Source organism: Cervus canadensis, chromosome 10 (assembly GCF_019320065.1).
Source record: "Cervus canadensis isolate Bull #8, Minnesota chromosome 10, ASM1932006v1, whole genome shotgun sequence".
NCBI lineage: Eukaryota > Metazoa > Chordata > Mammalia > Artiodactyla > Cervidae > Cervus > Cervus canadensis.
In genome coordinates, this window is record NC_057395.1 from 39,513,559 (window position 1) to 39,529,413 (window position 15,855).

General features: G+C 43.4%; 1 protein-coding gene across 1 annotated transcript; it reads left to right on the forward strand.

Annotated features, from left to right (window-relative positions):
• Positions 1-11,217: 11,217 nt before the first annotated feature.
• On the forward strand, positions 11,218-12,763 carry LOC122448895 (phosphate carrier protein, mitochondrial-like). Its single transcript, XM_043480556.1, has 2 exons — positions 11,218-11,283; positions 12,161-12,763. The coding sequence occupies exons 1-2, from the start codon at positions 11,218-11,220 to the stop codon at positions 12,707-12,709; spliced, it is 615 nt and encodes a 204-aa protein (XP_043336491.1). The 3' UTR covers positions 12,710-12,763.
• The last annotated feature ends 3,092 nt before the right edge of the window (positions 12,764-15,855 follow it).

Genomic DNA, 15,855 nt, shown 5'->3' on the forward strand with positions numbered 1-15,855 from the left:
AGTGACTAAATGGGTGCCCTCCACCTATCATACATTTGAAGGACCTACATACGTCAACTTAAAATAAGAAAGGAAGGAATCGAACCCTCTATACCTGGTTTCAAGCCAACATCATAGCCACTATGTCTTTCTCAATTGATGAGGTGTTAGTAAAACATTATATAACTTTGTCAAAGTTAAGTGACAGGTGAAAACCCCGTATACCTCATATGGCCTACCCCATACAACTAGGTTTCCAAGATGCAACATCACCTATCATAGAAGAATTACTACACTTTCATGATCACACACTAATAACTGTCTTTCTAATTAGCTCGCTAGTACTCTACATCATCTCATTAATGTTAACAACAAAACTAACTCACACCAATACAATAGACTCCCAGGAGGTAGAGACAGTCTGAACTATTTTACCAGCCATTATCCTACTCCTAACTGCCCTCCCATCTTTACGAATTTTATATATAACAGACAAAATCAACAACCCATCCCTTACAGTAAAAACTATGTGACATCAGTGATATTGAATCTATGAATACACAGATTATGAAGACTTAAGCTTCGATTCCTATATAATTCCAACATCAGAATTAAAACCAGGAGAACTGTGACTATTAGAAGTAGACAACCAAGTTGTATTACCAACAGATATAACAATTTGAATATTAGTCTCTTCTGAAGATGGACTACACTCCTGAGCCGTACCCTCCTTAGGACTAAAAACAGACGCAATCCCAGGCCGCCTGAACCAAGCAACTCTTATGTCAACTTGACCAGGCCTGTATTACGGACAATGCTCTGAAATCTGTGGATCAAATCACAGCTTCATGCCCATTGTTCTTGAACTAGTCCCACTAAAATATTTTGAAAAATGATCTGCATCAATACTATAAAATCGTTAAGAAGCTAAATTAGCACTAGCCTTTTAAGCTAGAGACTGAGGGCATAATACTCTCCTTAATGACATGCCACAACTAGATACATCAACATGATTTACAATAATTATAGCAATATTTCTGGTTCTCTTTATTATTTTTCAATTAAAAATTTCAAAACACAGTTTCTATCTTAATCCAGAACCCACGTTAACTAAAACACAAAAACAAAACACCCCTTGAGAAACAAAATGAACGAAAACCTATTTGCCTCTTTCATTACCCCAATAATCCTAGGCCTCCCGCTCGCTACCCTTATCGTTATGTTCCCTAGCCTACTATTTTCAACATCAAATTGACTGGGGAATAACTGTCTTATTTCCCTCCAACAATGAGTACTTCAACTTGTATCAAAACAAATAACAGGAATTCACAATGCCAAAGGACAAACATGAACATTAATACTTATGTCTTTAATTTTATTTATTGGATCAACAAATCTTTTAGGTCTATTACCCCACTCATTTACACCAACCACACAATTATCAGTGAACCTGGGCATGGCCATTCCCTTGTGAGCAGAAGCTGTAGTCACAGGCTTCCGCAACAAAACTAAAGCATCACTTGCCCACTTTCTTCCACAAGGAACACCTACCCCATTGCCTCCAATACTGGTCATTATTGAGACTATCAGCCTTTTTATTCAACTAACTGCCCTAGCTGTGCGACTATCAGCCAATATTACTGCAGGACATTTACTAATTCACCTGACTGGAGGGGCCACACTTGCACTAATGAACATCAGCACCACAACAGCCCTCATCACATTTATTATTCTAGTCCTACTTACAATTCTTGAGTTTGCAGTAGCTATAATTCAAGCCTACATATTTACCTTCCTAGTCAGCCTATACCTGCATGACAACACATAATGACACGCCAAACCCATGCCTACCACATAGTAAACCCGAGTCCCTGACCTCTCACAGGAGCCCTATCAGCCCTCCTAATAACATCTGGTTTAATTATATGATTCCACTTCAACTCAACAATCCTATTAACACTTGGCCTAACAACAAATATACTTACAATATATCAATGATGGCGAGATATTATCCGAGAAAGTACTTTCCAAGGACACCACACCCCAACTGTCCAAAAAGGTTTCTGTTATGGAATAATCCTCTTCATTATTTCCGAGGTCTTATTCTTCACCGGGTTTTTCTGAGCATTCTATCACTCAAGTCTTGCCCCAACACCCGAATTAGGCGGTTGCTGACCCCCAACAGGCATTCACCCACTTAACCCTTTAGAAGCCCCACTACTTAATATGTCCGTCTTACTAGCCTCAGGAGTTTCCATTACCTGAGCCCATCACAGCCTTAGAGAGGGAAACCATAACCATATACTACAAGCTCTATTCATTACTATTGCACTAGGCGTCTACTTCCCACTACTACAAGCCTCAGAATACTATGAAGCACCTTTTACCATTTCAGATGGAGTTGAAATGGTAAATGTGGCTTCTTCATAGCCACAGGCTTCCATGGCCTACATGTTATTATTGGGTCTACTTTCTTAATTGTCTGCTTTTTCCGCCAACTAAAATTTCACTTTACTTCCAGTCACCATTTCGGCTTCGAAGCTGCTGCCTGATATTGACATTTCGCAGACGTAGGATGACTCTTCCTCTACGTATCTATCTATTGATGAGGCTCATATTCTTTTAGTATTAACTAGTACAGCTGACTTCCAATCAGTTAGTTTCGGTACAGCCCGAAAAAGAATAATAAACCTTATACTAGCCCTCCTGACCAACTTCACACTAGCCGCACTACTTGTTATCATTGCATTCTGACTTCCCCAATTAAATGAGGAAATTAAATTTTACTCAGAAAAAACAAGCCCATACGAATGTGGGTTTGACCCCACGGGATCAGCCCGCCTACCTTTCTCCATAAAATTTTTTCTAGTGTCTATCACATTCCTTCTTTTTGACCTAGAAATTGCACTCCTTCTACCACTACCATGAGCCTCACAAACAAATAACCTAGGCACAATACTCACTATAGCCCTCTTCTTAACATTTTACTACTAGCCGCAAGCCTAGCTTATGAGTGAACCCAAAAGGGATTAGAATGAACCGAGTATGGTATTTAGTTTAAAATAAAATAAATGATTTCGACTCATTAGATTATGATTAAATTCATAACTACCAAGTGTCTTGAGTATATATAAATATTATAATAGCATTTATAGTATCCCTTGCAGGACTGTTAATATACCGATCCCACCTCATATCATCACTCCTATGCCTAGAAGGGATGATACTATCCCTATTCGTAATAGCCACACTAATAATCTTAAATTCACATTTCACCCTAGCAAGCATGATACCTATTATTTTACTAGTCTTTGCAGCCTGCGAAGCAGCACTAGGATTATCATTACTAGTAATAGTAGCAAATACATATGGTACTGATTACATACAAAATCTTAACCTATTTCAATGCTAAAATATATTGTTCCCACAGTAATACTTACACCCCTGACCTGATTATCAAAAGGCAGCATAATCTGAATTAATTCTACAGCTCATAGCCTATTAATTAGCCTCACAAGCCTTCTCCTTATAAATCAGTTTAGCGATAACAGCCTCAACTTCTCATTATTATTTTTCTCTGACTCCCTGTCAACACCACTATTAATTCTAACCATATGGCTTCTTCCTTAAATATTAATAACTAGTCAACACCACTTATCAAAAGAAAGTCTAACCCGAAAAAAACTATATATTACCATACTAATTCTATTACAACTATTTCTAATTATGACCTTCACCGCCATAGAGCTAGTCCTCTTCTATATTTTATTTGAAGCAACACTAGTCCCAACGCTCACTATTATTACCCGATGGGGGAATCAAACAGAATGCCTAAACACTGGCCTCTACTTCCTATTTTACACACTAGCAGTCTCTCTTCCACTACTAGTCACATTAGTCTACCTCCAAAATACAATCGAATCCCTAAGCTTCCTAATGCTTCAATACTGAGTGCAACCTTTATCCAACTCCTGATCAAATGTTTTCATATGACTAGCATGTAGAACGGCCTTTATAGTAAAAATACCACTGTACAGCCTCCACCTTTGACTACCCAAAGCCCATGTAGAAGCCCCCATTGCAGGCTCCATAGTCCTTGCAGCAGTCCTACTAAAACTAGGAGGATATGGTATACGATGAATCACAATACTCCTAAATCCATTTACCGAATTCATAGCATATCCCTTTATTATATTATCCCTATGGGGCATAATTATGACCAGCTCAATCTGTCTTTGCCAAACAGATCTTAAATCACTAATTGCATACTCCTCTGTCAGTCACATAGCACTTGTCATCGTAGCCATCCTCATCCAAACACCTTGAAGCTATATAGGAGCCACAGCCCTAATAACTGCTCACGGCCTCATCTCATCTATACTTTTCTGCCTAGCAAACTCTAACTACCAAAGAATTCACAGTCGAACAAGCCTGAGGCCTGCAAACACTCCTTCCACTAATAGCCACCTGATGACTCTTGGCAAGCTTAACTAACCTAGCTCTCCCCCCAACAATTAACCTAATCGGAGAGCTATTCGTAGGAATATCCACTTTTTCACGATCCAATATTACAATTATTCTAATAGGGCTAAATATAGTAATTACTGCCTTATATTCCCTATATATACTAATTACAACACAACGAGGTAAATATACTCACCATATCAATAACATTTCACCCTCCTTTACACGAGAGAATGCCCTCATATCATTACACATTTTACCCCTATTATTATTATCACTGAACCCAAAAATTATTTTAGGCTCCTTATACTGTAAATGTAGTTTAAAAAAAAAATTAGATTGTGAATCTAATAATAGAAGTTTATTACCTTCTTATTTACCAAAAAAGTATGCAAGAACTGCTAATTCTATGCTCCCATGTATAACAACATGGCTTTTTTGAACTTTTAGAGGATGGTAGTAATCCGTTGATCTTAGGAACCAAAAAATTGGTGCAACTCCAAATAAAAGTAATAAACCTATTCTCTTCCTTTACACTAGTTACCCTATTTTTACTAACTATCCCCATCATAATGACAAGCTCTGACAATTACAAGACCTCTAACTACCCACTTTACGTAAAAACAACCATCGCATGTGCCTTCATCACTAGTATAATTCCCACGATAATATTCATTCACACAGGCCAAGAAATAATTATCTCAAACTGACACTGACTTACAATTCAAACTGTCAAACTATCACTTAGCTTTAAAATAGATTATTTCTCGATAATATTTGTCCCAGTAGCATTGTTCGTCACATGATCCATATAGAATTTTCAATATGATATATACACTCAGACCCTAATATCAACCAATTTTTTAAATACCTTCTCTTATTTCTCATTACCATACTCATTCTCGTCACCGCAAATAATCTATTTCAATTATTTATTGGCTGAGAAGGCATTGGAATTATATCATTCCTACTCATTGGATGGTGATATAAATGAGCAGATGCAAACACAGCAGCCCTGCAAGCAATTCTATATAACCGCATCGGTGACATCACTTCCATTCTAGCAATAGCATGGTTTCTCATTCATCTGAATGCCTGAGACTTTCAACAAATCTTTATATTAAATCCAAGTGACTCCAACATACCCCTAATAGGCCTCGCACTAGCTGCAACCGGAAAATCTGCCCAATTTGGTTTACATCCATGACTACCTTCCGCAATAGAAGGCCCTACCCCCGTCTCAGCACTACTCTACTCAAGCACAATAGTAGTAGCAGGCATCTTCCTATTAATCCGCTTTCACCCACTAACAGAGAACGACAAATTTGCACAGTCCATCCTATTATGCCTAGGAGCTATTACCACTCTATTTACAGCAATATGTGCCCTCATCCAAAACGATATCAAAAAAATTGTTGCTTTTTCTACATCCAGTCAACTAGGCCTTATAATAGTAACAACTGGCATTAATCAACCCTACCTAGCATTTCTTCACATTTGCACCCATGCTTTCTTCAAAGCTATACTATTCATGTTCTCCGGCTCTATTATCCACAGCCTAAATGACGAACAAGATATCCGAAAAATAGGAGGCCTATTTAAAGTCATGCCATTTACCACAACAGCCCTAATCATTGGTAGCCTCGCACTAACAGGAATGCTTTTCCTCACTGGATTCTACTCTAAAGACCTGATTACTGAAGCCACTAACACATCGTACACCAACGCCTGAGCCCTCTTAATAACATTAATTGCCACCTCTTTCACAGCCATCTACAGCACTCGCATTATCTTCTTTGCACTCCTGGGACAACCTCGATTTCCAACCTTAGTAATTATCAATGAAAATAATCCCTTTCTAATAAACTCCATCAAATGTCTAATAATTGGAAGACTTTTTGCAGGATTCATTATTTCCAACAATATTCCTCCAACAACTATCTTCCAAATAACAATACCCTACTATCTAAAAACTAATAGCCTTAGCAGTAACAATCCTAGGTTTTATTCTAGCACTAGAAATTAGTAACATAACCCCAAACCTAAAATTTAATTCTCCATCAAATGCCTTCAAATTCCCCAATGTACTAGGATATTTTCCTATGATCATACATCGCCTGACTCCCTACATAAATTTAATAATAAGCCAAATATCAGCATCCTCTTTCCTAGACTTAATCTGACTAGAAAATATCTTACCAAAAACAACGTCACTTATCCAAATAAAAATATCAATCAGAGTCACAAGCCAAAAAGGCTTGATCAAACTATATTTCCTCTCTTTCCTAGTCACAATTATCATCAATACAGTTCTATTTAATTTCCACGAGTAATCTCCATAATAACTACTACACCAATTAACAAAGATCAACCAGTCACAATAACTAATCAAGTACCGTAACAATACAAAGCCGCAATTCCCATAGCCTCCTCACTAAAAAATCCAGAATCCCTTGTATCATAAATAACTCAATCCCCAAAACCATTAAATTTAAACACAATCTCCACTTCCTTATCTTTAAACACATAATAAACTATCAAAAACTCCATTAATATACCAGTAATGAATGCCCCTAAAACAGTCTTATTAGAGACCCAAATCTCAGGACACTGCTCTGTAGCCATGGCTGTTGTATAATCAAAAACTACTATTATTCCCCCTAAATAAATTAAAAATACTATTAAACCCAAGAAAGACCCACCAAAATTTAATACAATACCACAACCAACCCCACCACTCACAATTAAACCCAATCCCCCATAAATAGGTGAAGATTTTGAAGAAAATCCTAAAAAAACAAGCACAAAAATGATACTTAAATACAATGTATGCTATCATTATTCCCACATGGAATCTAACCACGACTAATGATATGAAAAACCATCGTTGTCATTCAACTACAAGAACACTAATGACCAACATTTGAAAATCTCACCCACTAATAAAAATGGTAAACAACGCATTCATTGACCTCCCAGCCCCATCAAACATCTCATCATGATGAAACTTCGGCTCCCTGCTAGGAATCTGCTTAATTCTACAAATCCTAACAGGCCTATTCCTAGCAATACACTATACATCCGACACAATAACAGCATTCTCCTCCTTCACTCTCATATTTGCCCAGACATCAATTATGGCTGAATTATCCGATACATATATGCAAACGGAGCATCAATATTCTTCATCTGTCTATTTATACACGTAGGGCGAGGCCTATACTATGGGTCATACACCTTCCTAGAAACATGAAACATCGGAGTAATTCTATTCACAGTGATAATCATAGCATTTGTAGGATACGTCCTACCATGAGGACAAATATCACTCTGAGGAGCAACAGTCATCACCAACCTCCTCTCAGCAATTCCATACATCGGCACAAACCTGGTCGAATGAATCTGAGGGGGCTTTTCAGTAGATAAAGCAACCCTAACTCGATTCTTTGCCTTCCACTTTATTCTCCCATTTATCATTGCAGCGCTTGCCACAGTCCATCTACTCTTCCTCCATGAGACAGGATCCAATAATCCAACAGGAATCCCATCAGATGCAGACAAAATCCCATTCCACCCTTACTATACCATCAAAGATATTCGAGGTGTCCTACTTCTAGTTCTTTTCCTAATACTATTAGTACTGTTCACACCAGACTTGCTCGCAGACCCAGATAACTACACTCCAGCAAACCCACTCAATACACCCCCTCATATTAAGCCCAAATGGTACTTTCTATTTGCATATGCAATTCTACGATCAATTCCCAATAAATTAGGAGTCCTAGCCCTAATCTTCTCTATCTTAGTTCTAATTCTTATACCCCTACTCCATATATCTAAACAATGAAGCATGATATTCCGACCATTCAATCAATGCCTGTTCTGAATTTTCGTAGCAGACCTCCTAACACTCACATGAATCGGAGGACAACCAGTTGAACACCCCTTCATCATCACTGGACTGTGAGGCAAGCAGAAGTAACGCCATGGCAGGCAGCTTAGATTAGGAGTAGTTTTCGCTTAACACTGACCACTGTTTGCCAATTAGGACCAATTAGCTTTCGCTCAACACTGACCGCTGTTTGTCAATTAGGAAATTAGGAACTGGGCGGAAACCCCCGGGAAAGTCCCGCCCGCGCGAAAGTTTTGACCAATGAAATTGCTTTGCAAACTTGTAACCAATCCGCTTAAACCAACTACCAACGGCTTGTGCTCACCCTATAAATTTGTGTAACAGCTTGGGTTCGGGGCTCTCTGACCTGCACCACTGCGTTGGATGCAGCAGAGGGCCCTGACTCGAGTCAGTAATAAACTTCCCCTTTTTGCCAGTTGCATTGTCTTGGAAGCCTTCTCTCTTCCCGCTCGGGGATTCGGACATCGGGCATAACATTTGGGGGCTCGTCCGGGATCCCTTGACCGGGGGAAGAGAACACTTCCAGGACAGAGGGGAAGGATAGATAATAGCACCAGTGCTCAGGAAAACTCAGGGGGCCCGAAAACCCAGTGCTGTGTTGTCTGCCGACATTTGTCTGTCCGTGTGTTTGTCTTTGGCTCTCTGTGTTTGTGTGTGTGCCGGCACTGTCTCAGGCAGGACAGGAAAAGTCCAGTGTAAATCCGGGGCCCTGCTGTGAAGCAGGAAGGTATCTGGCACAGGAAGTCCAGTGTAAATCTGAGGCCCTGCTGTGAAGCAGGAAGGTATCTGGCACAGGAAGTCCAGTGTAAATCCAGGGCCCTGCTGTGAAGCAGGAAGATATCTGGCACAGGAAGTCCAGTGTAAATCCGGGGCCCTGCTGTGAAGCAGGAAGGTATCTGGCACAGGAAGTCCGGTGTAAATCCAAGGCCCTGCTGTGAAGCAGGAAGGTATCTGGCACAGGAGAAAGCTTTCTGCGTTGTCGGCCGACGTTTGTCCGTGTGTTTGTCTTCGGCTCTCCGTGTTTGTGTGTATGCCAGCATTGTCTCTGGTCTCGTTCCTACTCTTTTCAGGAGTTTCAGTGAACAGGCGAATGGTTGTGGGGACAATTGATGAGTCCCAGCCAGGGCTACACTCTGGCGGACACTGAAGGCCCTACAATAAGTGAGCCTCAGTAACTAGAGCCCGACCAGGTGAAACTCTCCTTTCACTAAGATTGTCAGCAGCTGTTGCAGTTGCTCTTCACCACAGAAGAACGGGAGCGAATTCTGGCAGAAGCGCGGAAACGGGTCCCAGGGGCCAACGGGAGGCCAACCGCCCAGCCTCATCTCGTGGTCGAGGGGTTTCCTCTGTTGCGGCCTAACTGGGATTTTGAGCTAGTGGAAGGTAGGAAGCGTCTCCGAGTGTACCGCCAGACTCTGATGGCTGGCCTGCGGGCCACAGCAAGTAAGCCAACAAATTTGGCAAAGGTAAATTTAGTAAGGCAAGAGCCCACTGAGAGCCTGGCAGCCTTCCTAGAGAGGCTGGTGGAAGCTTTCAGGCAATATACACCTATGGACCCCCAGGCTGAGGAGTCACGTGCTGCAGTTTGTAAATCAGGCAGCCCCAGATATTAGGAGGAAATTACAAAAGATAGAGGGATTGGGAGAACAGACGATACAGGATTTACTGAAAGATTTAATAATAGGGAGACCCCAGAAGAAAGGGAAGAACGAATTCGACGGGAGGAAAGGGAATTAGCTGAGAAGATCAGGAAGGAAGATAGAGAATATAGAATGAGGGAAAACCGGAAGAACCAGAGGGAGCTAGCCCAGATTCTTTTTGCGGGGATAAAAGCCAGAACAGAATTGAGGGAACCTCGAGACCCCTGGACGGGAGAAAAACAGAAACCAAAAAGGCAGGCCCTAAAGAAAGATCAGTGCACCTACTGCAAAGAACAGGGGCACTGGAAAAATGAGTGCCCTAAGAGGGACCCGAGGAGAGGAATGACCCAGAGAGAGAAAATCTCCCCTAGAACTCGAGTTCTATATGCGGGGGAAGACAGTGACTAGGGGAGTCAAGACTCGGCACCCCTCCCAGAGTCCTGGGTAACCATACATGTGGAGGGGAAACCCATTGGCTTCATGGTAGATACTGGTGCCCAACACTCTGTTTTAAATCAAAAACTGGGACCAATGTCTAAGAAAACCAGCTTGGTGCAAGGAGCCACAGGGACAAAAAGATATTATTGAACCACAGAACGAAAAGTAGATCTGGGGACCCACCAGGTGTCCCATTCGTTTTTGGTGATACCAGAATGCCCAGCCCCTCTACCTGGAAGAGACTTGTTGAATGCTCAGATTCATTTTGACCAATGGCATTCCCTGTGGATGAGGAACTGGAAAATTCTGCTGAAGATTACATGTTAGATCTGAGGTGTGGGGACCCTGAAAATCCAGAATGTCTTCCTATTAGTCTGTCAAATGTAGGCTTTGTACCTCTCTATGGTGGAGATCAGACCCAGAAAGTTCTTGCTCTTTTTGCACCTGAGGACTCACTCACAGCTGTGGCACTTTACCTTGCTGATGGTGGGCTATTGATGATATTGTGAAAACATCTGTCCCTTCTAGAGAGGGGCTTAAGCAGGTGAGAACTCTTGGGGAGAGAGTGGTTAAAGCAGGAAATGGAGAGAAATGAGATCCCATTCCTGTGTCATAGCAGTACTGATTATGCTAAGATTCTGTGGAAGAAAGGAGAGGCCATTGGGTTTTCCTACAGAGCTGGGAGAATGACAGTCATGGATGGACTTGGACAGCCGATACATGTCTTATCCCTAGCCTTAAGGGATGAATAAATACCCGTTGGCCTGGGCTGAAACGGCAGGGATGGGACTGGCCAAACAGAGACATCCGGTCGCCATCGAGCTAAAGGCCAGGGCAACTCCTGTGAGGGTGAGACAGTACCCCATGAGCCAGGAAGCTCGGCGGGGGATCACTCCCCACATTCGATGTCTCATGGATGCCGGAATTCTCAAGCGGTGTCAATCCCCTTGGAACACCCCCTTACTGCCGGTGAAGAAGCCAGGGGGGACAGATTACAGACCTGTCCAAGCAACAAATGGGTGAGTGACATACACCCCACTGTCTCTAACCTGTATACCCTCCTGAGCAGTTTGCTGCCTGAGTACACTTGGTACACTGTGTTGGACTTGAAAGATGCCTTTTTCAGCCTACCCCTGGCGGCCCAGAGCCAGGAGATATTTGCCTTTGAGTGGACCAAGGGGGAAGGCCAACCGGTAATATGTTGGCTGGAACCACCGAGGAGGCATGCAGCCGTGCCACCGGGGACCTCTTAATACTGGCTGAGGCCCTGGTGGCACGAAAAGACTTAACTGATGTACCCCTAGACAACAGTGAGCTAGTATGGTTCACCGATGGGAGCAGCTATGTAAAAGATGGGCAAAGGAAAGCTGGAGCCGCCACAGTAGAAATATGGCTCCACGAAGTTTTATGCACTGTGTGGCTTTGGTGGGGTAAATGCCGTATGCAGGTGGACCCACAGAAGTACAAGGGCATTCTTAATGGATTTTCAGTTACACTCAAAGAGGATGGTTTCCGTGGTTTGGCCAAAGGATGGGCCCCGACCCTCACTGGCTACTCCCTGCAGGGGCTCTGCAAGTTTGGCTTTTGTGAAGTACATGCTTGGAGAGGAGAATGCCTATCTGTGGCGCACATCACTGTATTTGGCTGCCTCTGCCAGTGCTGAATTCTTTGCTGACAATTAACTTGGACCCGCCTCCCACAGGGGTTCAAGAACTCCCCTAATGAGGCTCTGAGTGAGGCTACGGAAGCTGCTAAGGTTCGAATTCAAACCCAACCAGGTTATGCTAACACTCTGAGGGATGCAGCTCCCAAAATGTATAAGGAAGAAGGCTTAAAGGCGTTCTACAAGGGGGTTGCTCCTCTTTGGATGAGACAGATACCATACACCATGATGAAGTTTGCCTGCTTTGAACGTACTGTTGACAAGTTTGTGGTTCCCAAGCCCCGAAGTGAATGTTCAAAGCCAGAGCAGCTGGTTGTCACATTTGTGGCAGGTTACACAGCTGGAGTCTTCTGTGCCATTGTTTCCCACACTGCCGATTCCGTGGTGTCTGTGTTGAATAAAGAGAAGGGTAGCAGTGCCTCTCAGGTCCTCAAGAGACTTGGATTTAAAGGTGTATGGAAGGGACTCTTGGCCCGCATCATCATGATCGGCACTCTGACTGCACTACAGTGGTTTATCTATGATTCTGTGAAGGTCTACTTCAGGCTCCCTCGCCCTCCTCCCCCTGAGATGCCAGAGTCTCTGAAGAAGAAGCTTGGGTACACTCAGTAGATAAATGAAAGCAAATATGGACTGAATCTGCGTGTTGATCAGTGTTTGAGGAAAATGCAACTGGACGAGAGATAATCCAGGCTTGCAAAGCATGCCAGCTGATGAGGACAGGGAAAAAGCAGCACACGGGAACGAGGTACCGAGGGGAAGAGCCAGGGCAACACTGGGAGATAAATTTCACTGAGGTAAGGCCAGGCAAGTACAGGTATCGCTATCTGTTGGTTCTGGTAGATACCTTCTCAGGGTGGGTGGAAGCCTTCCCCACTAAAGGAGAGACAGCAACAGTGGTTGCTAAAAAGATCTTAGAGGAGATAGTGCCTAGGTACGGGCTGCCAGTGACTATGGGCTCTGATAACGGACCTGCCTTTGTGAGCCAGATTGTACAAGGGCTGGCCCAAGCTCTGGGGACGAATATAATCCCCAGAGCTCAGGACAGGTTGAGAGAATGGCAAAGTTGGCAATAGAGACTGGCAGGGATTGGGTGACCCTCCTTCCCTTCACACTCTTTCAGGTGCATAACAAGCTGAATCTTACCCCTTTTGAGATTCTGTATGGAAGACCCCCTCCTGTGTATTAGAACCTAGATGGAAAGGCCCTTATGTTGTTCTCCTTACCACTCCTGCTGTCAAGGTCAACGGGATTGGACCCTGGGTTCACTGCAATCACGTGCGGCAAGCCACACTGGAAGAACAGGAAAAAGCGCGAGCAGAATGGAAGGCGAGTCCTCACCCATCAAATCCTTTGAAGCTGAAACTCGTCCACTGGGAGGTCTCCTAATTCTCCTGCTGATTGCAGGAGCTGGAGCTGTGTAACCTCTTGTGATGGGCCCCAGGAATGGGACGTAGGAAACAGAGATTTGGTAGCCCCGAGTGTGGTGTAATCCGCAGGGCCAAGTACCTAAGATATGGGTGCAATTTAACCAAGCTTCACTATCTCTGCAAGACCAAGGGCTTTCCTCCCTATGAGCCGCTGTAGATGCAATCAGTCACTTAGAGAAGTCTTTGACTTCCTTGTCTGAGGTGGTCTTGCAGAATAAGAGAGGATTAGACTTGATTTTTCTCCAACAGGGTAGGGTCTGCGAGGTTCTGGGAAAAGAATGTTGTTTTCTATGCAGACCATACAAGAGTGGTAAGAGAATAGAGAGGGACTGGCACAACAAAAGAGAGAACGGGAAGCCCAACAGAGATGGTTTGAGTCTTGGTTTCAACACTCCCCCTGGCTGACTAATTTCCACCCTCCTGGGTCCACTCAACCGACTAGTATCAGCCAGTGGCCCAAGATGGAAAAGAGGAAGATTCCTCTACTTGAACAACAGACAGGGGGGAATGTGAGGCAAGCAGAAGTAACGCCATGGCAGGCAGCTTAGATTAGGAGTAGTTTTCGCTTAACACTGACCGCTGTTTGCCAATTAGGACCAATTAGCTTTCGCTTAACACTGACCGCTGTTTGCCAATTAGGAAATTAGGAACTGGGCGGAAACCCTCGGGAAAGTCCCGCCCGCGCGAAAGTTTTGACCAATGAAATTGCTTTGCAAACTTGTAACCAATCCGCTTAAACCAACTACCAACGGCTTGTGCTCACCCTATAAATTTGTGTAACAGCTTGGGCTCGGGGCTCTCTGACCTGCGCCACTGCGTTGGATGTGGCAGAGGGCCCTGGCTTGAGTCAGTAATAAACTTCCCCTTTTTGCCAGTTGCATTGTCTTGGAAGCCTTCTCTCTTCCCGCTCGGGGATTCGGACATTGGGCATAACAGGACAACTAGCATCTATCTTATATTTCCTCATTATTCTAGTACTCATACCAGTTACTAGCATAATCGAAAATAATCTCCTGAAATGAAGACAAGCCTTCGTAGTATACTTAAGACACTGGTCTTGTAAACCAGAAAAGAACAACTAACCTCCCTAAGACTCAAGGAAGAAGCCATAGCCCCACTATCAACACCCAAAGCTGAAGTTCTATTTAAACTATTCCCTGAAACATTATTAATATAGCTCCACAAAAATCAAGGACCTTATCAGTATTAAATTTTCTAAAACCTTTAATAATTCAACACAGTTTTGCACTCAACAGCCACGCTATACTCAACACATCATTAATTATACACTTTATGCATAGCAATATACATAATGCTACTTCATGCACGTATAGTACATAAAATTAATGTATTAGGACATATCTATGTATAATAGTACATTATATCATATGCCCCATGCTTATAAGCATGTACATGCTATTATTAATAGTACACAGTACATATAGTCATTGATCGTACATAGCGCATTCAGTCAAATCCGTCCTTGTCAACATGCATATCCCATCCCCTAGATCACGAGCTTAATCACCATGCCGCATGAAACCAACAACCCTCTCGGCAAGGATCCCTCTTCTCGCTCCGGGCCCATAACTTGTGGGGGTAACTAATGAACTTTATCAGACATCTGGTTCTTTCTTCAGGGCCATCTCATCTAAAATCGCCCATTCTTTCCCCTTAAATAAGACATCTCGATGGACTAGTGACTAATCAGCCCATGCTCAAACTGTGGTGTCATACATTTGGTATTTTTAATTTTGGGGGGGGATGCTTGGACTCAACTATGGCCGTCTGAGGCCCCGACCCGGAGCATGAATTGTAGCTGGACTTAATTGCATCTTGAGCATCACCATAATGGTGGGCACGGGCATCACAGTCAACGGTCACAGGACATAACCATTATTTCACGCTTCAACTTTATACTTCTTCCCCCCTCCCATTTATTCCTCCCCCCCTTATATATATTTCAGCCTGTCCGCTGAGAAGAGGCCCCTGAACCACAGGAAAAGGCGGGGGCGCTTTCGAAGCTGTAGCACCACCTGGAGAGCCCCGATTCCTCAAAGCGTGCCTTTGCCTTAATCCGGGTGCGAAGTGTCGGGAGCGGCCGTTAGGTCAACCGCTACTGTGGAGCTGGTGTGGGGGCTGTTACGCCGCCCCCGGCCCCTGCCTTGAAAATACTCAGGCGCCCAGGTCCCCGCCCCCTTACCCCGCCCCCGGGCCGGCTCCGGCGGTGCGGGGCACCAGGTAGAGGTGGGCACCCCGGGCTACTAGGCCCTACCCTCACCTACTGCCGCCCTGACGCCCTAAGCGCATCCAGAATGACGGTTGGGG

Excerpts from the sequence above, each read along its gene's own strand:
- LOC122448895 (XM_043480556.1), top strand. The coding sequence starts at position 11,218 with ATGGGACTGGCCAAACAGAGACATCCGGTCGCCATCGAGCTAAAGGCC. Across the intron at positions 11,284-12,160 it reads CCAGGGCAACTCCTGTGAGG|GCTCTGAGTGAGGCTACGGA; the intron begins GTGAGACAGTAC and ends TCCCCTAATGAG.